General features: G+C 40.8%; 1 protein-coding gene across 2 annotated transcripts in view; it reads right to left on the minus strand.

Moving 5' to 3' along the window:
* Positions 1-699: 699 nt before the first annotated feature.
* KPNA1 (karyopherin subunit alpha 1) overlaps positions 700-5,816 on the minus strand; it is an 88,642-nt gene continuing 83,525 nt past the window's right edge. For both annotated transcript variants that reach the window (XM_019516083.1, XM_019516084.1), the window contains exon 14: positions 700-3,028. In XM_019516083.1, coding sequence (XP_019371628.1) covers positions 2,841-3,028 — 188 coding nt within the window. In that variant the 3' untranslated portion in view covers positions 700-2,840. The remainder of the gene's footprint in view (positions 3,029-5,816) is intronic.

The following is a 5,816-nucleotide window of genomic DNA, read 5'->3' on the forward strand; positions in this document are numbered from 1 at the left end:
AGACCTATCAGTTCGCCAGATTTTAATCCATTTAATGTGTGCCATATAGATTTGGTTTTGTTCTGATTTTCAGTCAAAATATGATGTGGTACCAGTCAAATGCCTTACATAAGTATAACAACAACACTATTACCTGCATTAACCAAATCAAACACCCCAAGTAAAGATATAAAGTTTAAAGTCTTATACTTATCTGCTCTGGTTTAACATATTTGCTGGCAAAAGTAACAAATACTGGCCAGGCTCTTTACACAGAAAGGCACACCATTCAGTTTAAATGGAGTTTGTTTTAATTCACTCATTTAGAGGCAACTGTCATTATATCCTAGAGGGAGAGAATGCCAATGCACCACATTTTTCACTAGCGTGGGAAAGGAAACACTAATATATATATACATATATACACACACACGCCTGTGTGTGCGCGCGTCTGTGTGTGTGTATACACACACACACACACACACACACACACACATATACACATATATATATGTATGTATATATACACATTTTTGTATATATACACAGAATATACATATATGAATATACAGAATATATACACACACACTTTGCTTAGATTTGTTTACAAAATATGTAGCATTTTTATACCATCCAATAAAAGGTACATGATTTTAAACAAATCTTATAGAAATGACGTTATTGGAAATTTACACGTAAAAAAATCCAGCACAAGAAATCCAAGAGCTAAAACAAGATTTTGCTACTAAATCAGTGCTTCTATCACTCTTCAATAAAGATAAACACAGTTAGTTGTATGTGATGTAAAGGCAACATTGAGGGTTTTCCTGTTGTTGTTTTTAAATTAACTTCCAAATTTTAAACCCTAAAATTTCAAAGAACTGAAGTCCATTTACAGGTCAAGTGCAGTAAACTAAATGTTCCTTCAGCACAAAGCAGCACTAGAGAAAGTAACATGGAGGGCAGAGGCCAACAGAGTTAGCTAGGGAGACAGTCAATGGCTGCTGCAATGGCCACACAGGTCAGAGTCTCCATCCTGAAGTACAAACACAAAATGAAGATTATATTTAAAGTAATGTCCACACAGAACTGATGTTTAGGCCGTGACCTAGCTTCTTGCAGTGGTACATCATGTGATTTTGTTTGAATGTGCATCCTGTGGGTTGTTTTTGCAGTGGCTTGTCAGTGAATGAAGTCACGAGGAAGATCTTACAGACAGTTCTGTCAATAGAATCTACCACAGATGCATGATATTGCAGCAATGGCAACTTTTGAAATGTTTATATTGGGGTAAATAGGCGTGCCAAAGATCCCAAATGTCTTGAAAGAATGTATTCCAATGCAGAAAGAGCAGATAGCCTGGAGAATCCACTGAATTCACAGAAATGGAATAATGACCTTCAGTGATGTGGCATCTCTTATGTTACATGAAGATTATACTGATGTCAGCTTAACTCGAGTGAGAAGTGATTGGCTTTTGCCTTCAGATGCCTGTAATCCAAGGAGGCTGCAGAGCTAAGAACATGCTGCTAGCAAAGGCGCAGTCTACAGCTGCACAGGACAACTGTCATGCATTTAGCAATCCTTAGAGATATAGCTTGTGGAAACCACTTGTTCCAAGCTAAGTCATCTGGGATCATGTGAGTAGTGAGGTAAAAATGGAAGGGCAGGAATAGGAGAATGCTGGAAAGAATATTCATATTCTTTTTAAATGTAGTGTCATTATACTGGTTAAACAAAAGGTTGCTCAGCAGGATTCTTTTTGGGGGCTGGACTGGAGGGAAAGCTCTATTGCATGAGGATGAAAACAGTCATGAGAGCTTACTCTACAGTGCCCTCCTTCCAGTGACAGTTTAGCACATTAAGCTATTTCATCAAAAGGTATGTTACAGAAGAGAAACCTGTTCCAGTTGAGCTGTATAAAAAATGTAAAAAGTGAATTATCAGCGTCACAATGCTAAGGATGACCAGATAATTAATTTCCCTATGAAAACAGGGAAGGTACAACTAATAAAGAGACCATTTTGAATCGCACAGTATTAGGGATGGGGAGCGGGAGGGCTTGATTTTCTCCATTCAGTTAGGAAAGTTGTTCTGGGGAAGTGATAAGACTGACCTACTCATACATCCTTTATGGATGGAGGGGAAATGAGAAACTATCCATATCTCTGAAATGGTCTGCAGTCCAGCTTGGAAACTCAAATTTTGTAAAGGGGGAGCTCCAGTTGTGTTCAGTGTTACTAATAACTAGATAGCATGTCCATTGGTGCCTGTAATTGCAGGGAATATAGAAGTTATTCCAATATCTGTGACACATTCTATATGCCTAAAGCCAGGCTGACACATACAGCGAAGTAATCAGATATGCTGAATGTCAGGATTGAATGCATCTCACAAAGCCATCCAAAGAAGCACCCAACGAAGAGCATGGAAAAATAACTCAACTACAGAGGGATAGCAAGTCTAAATAACTCCCTGGAATACAGGCACACAACTGCAAATATAAGAGAAAAGGCAGCCTATCTTGGATGCCAGGAGTGTAGGGGCTAGTGGAGAAGGGATTATTCTTCTTGAGTAGGAAAGGGTAGTGTCCAAATGTACATATAGCTGTCCCAACCCCACAAAGATCAAAGTGGAGAGGTCCAGAGCCTAGAGGTGAACCATTCTGGTCAGCCCTTGCCAAAGGGGCATCTTGCCACAAAGCACCAAAGGTTTTCCAGATGTGTGTAACAGCATGTGCACAAGGCAAGCAAATGAGCACAGACAGGGTTATGGAAAACATTTGGAAAATCACTCCATGGGTGGCTTGAGGCTCAAAAGTAGGACTGACTGGATAGTGGAGCACGCAGCATGGGGGCACCTCAAAGCTGAAAGCCTTCCATGGGAGCCTCGCATTGCTGGAAGATGTACTGCTGCTGGCTGAGATCAACTTGCGGAGCAATGCTGCTGTCCTCATCCTCCGTCCCAAAGTAATGCTCAATCAGATCAAAAGCCTTCTGATAGATTTCTTGGTTCTCATGGCTCTGCAAGAATTCAATCTTATCAAGACCTACAGAAGGAAGCAGATCACAAGTAATACAGTTTTAGTGAGGCAAACACATCTCTCTCCCCCTCTCAGCCCACTAGAAACATCAAGTCTATTACAACCTGCCTTCACCTCCAAAAAGACCAGGCTCCATGGCAGAGGTTCCACCCCATCCTGCCCTGGCGAACCCCTGCCCCAAACAAAGAAGCAAAAATAGGTCTTATTTTTGGCCAGAGGCTCACAGAAATAAATAGCAGACTACTGTTCGGATTTCTCTGTCAACCTTGTTTCCCACTACACAAGCAAATCACAAGGAGAAACTATGAGGGTCTGGAAAACAAGGCCTTAAAATCTTTTCATGATTACACTGTGTCGAGAGCATGTTTCTGTTTGACAGATGAGTTAGTATATATAAATAGTACAGCTGACCTACTACAAACAGGCTTTTCGCATGTGTAGAGCAAACAGACATAACAACATAAGACTTGGTAGCCAGGAAGAGATTTTTTAAAATACACTGAAATGCAGTAGCTTAGTAACTAGGGATACTGAAGTAATGAAATCTAGGTTTTGGTAATGGAATTAAGTCATAAGCACTGAATTCTGACAGCCTTCTTGTGTGTAGCCTTTCATTACTGCATGAACCCAAAAGAGATAACTCGGTGACCTTCAGCTTTCTAGTATTATCATCTTAAAAATTGTTATCCCAAATGATAATGTGCAGGAGGAAGTTCTGGACTGTCAAATGCCCCGTCTAATCTTCAAATCGTTTTTACTCTCATTAACTTTAAGTTTGAGCCAGCAGCACTCCTGCAAGTAGTCAGGCTAACCCAAAGCAGGCATTCACCGTGAATCTGGAAAAAGGAATTTCTCTTTATTTACCTATCTTGGTGTTTTTACCATGACCACCACCAAATACTTACATATTATAATACGAAGAAACCTAACCAAGGAGCTCAGAAAAGACTGCCTCCAATTTCACCTACAAATTGACAAACACCCTCCACTTATCCTGGTCTGAAGCCTGACTGGGAAATAAGAAAAAAACAGACTGAGGAGGGCACAGATAGAAGGATGACCTCTTGGCTAAGGACAAGGGCCAGATATCCAAATCCATGCTGCTGCATCTTTTTGCAGCATCTGATAGAGCTCGCTGTGGAATCCTATTTATAGCCTTAGAGATATGGCAGGGGCTTAGAGGATTGCACTACCACTACGAACATGGTAGTGCTTCACACTTTTCATTTAGAGAAGTAGTATGTTCACCATCTCCTTTACTTTCAAAACTCCTCTCTTGTAGAATTAAGCATTTACTAAGCAGAGGCAGTGAAAGAGCATACGCTAAAATGCAAGCTGGCAACCAGCATTTGAGACAGGGATGGGTTGCAGCTGAAACCACTCGGAACAGTACTAATATAGAAAGAAAGAAAAATGTAAGATACCCTTCAGGTTGGTTTAGTGGGATTAAGGGACATATTTGACCTGTATGCAGCAAGGCAACTTGGGTGGCAAAGTGAGAGAAATGGGGTACTAGCAATATGAGCAGCGGTGGATCCAGGGGGAAGAGCTGTGGTGCAGTTGTATCCCTTTTGGATTCCTGCTCCACTCACATTTTAAAACCAATTACCCAGGAGATGCAGCATTTCTATTCAGGCAACAGTATGGGAATCAATGGATTTCATGGCTCATAAATGTGCCCGATTCCTGCTACTCTCTCTTCACTCCACAGGTGTTAATGGCCCTCTCTCCTTTTTAATGGTCTTGATGTTCCATTAAATCAATGGAATCTTTCTTCTGCAATTTTGCTGTCTGTTTGCTATTTCTGGTAATCTCTCTCTTCTACTTCTCAGCCCCAAAGACTGTTTTCAGTTCTAGCTCAAAACCTTACTCAGGGGTGGTATTATTAACTCAAGGAAACATTAATTTAGCTGTGTGAATGACTGACAGGGAAGTATTAGATGCACTGTCAAGATGCTCAAGAAGGCTAGATTTTGTTTTACAATTATGAATGAGATGTAGATTTAAATATAAATGACTGCAGGACTACCAAAACACCACCTTTAGACTATTTTTTTCCTAGTTTGGTGGGGGTGTTGTTTTTTAAACTTAATACATAAGCAAGTTAGAACACATTCCAATAAAGGTGTGTAAAGTTTTTGCTTTAATCTTAAACTGAATAATATAGTACTGGTCCCCAGTTTTTCTGGACGTGGAGAAAAATGTGTACCATATTATGTGTGATGATGCCCCATACCACTTGCACCCCCTTTTCAAAATCCTAGAGGATGCCAAAATGGCAGTGCCAGGGAGCTTGTGTTAACAGCTCCCACTCATATCTGGAGAGCTTGTACTTATGCAGCAGCAACCTCTGCATGAGAAGGTAAGTGGCTTGCTTCCCACCCATCTCCAACCCACACCTCCTAATTGCTCAAACTGATCCTATTAGAAATTATTGCCACTGTGAGCAACACTATATTTTACGAACTGTTAAAGAAGACATTAAAGGAGGATCATCTGCTGGAAGTGGGTTCCAGGCAGAATGACAGTGATCTTTTCAGGTAATGTGGCAGAACTTCTTTGACCTTCCAAGCTATCTAAGGTGTTTGTCACTTTGTCCATGAGCTTCACAACAGGATCAAACCCCTAGAAGGACCAGAGTGAGATCTCCATCTCATAAGGAAAATCCTCTCTCTGTTTAGATGTTTCATAGTTTCTAGGGTCGGAAGGGACCTGAGCAGATATCTAGTCCGACCCCCTGCCATGGCAGGAAAGAGTACTGGGGTCAAATGACCCCAGTAAGGCGGTCATCCAA

This window comes from Gavialis gangeticus, unplaced genomic scaffold, assembly GCF_001723915.1.
Source record: "Gavialis gangeticus isolate Ggan-Ray unplaced genomic scaffold, GavGan_comp1, whole genome shotgun sequence".
Classification (NCBI taxonomy): domain Eukaryota; kingdom Metazoa; phylum Chordata; order Crocodylia; family Gavialidae; genus Gavialis; species Gavialis gangeticus.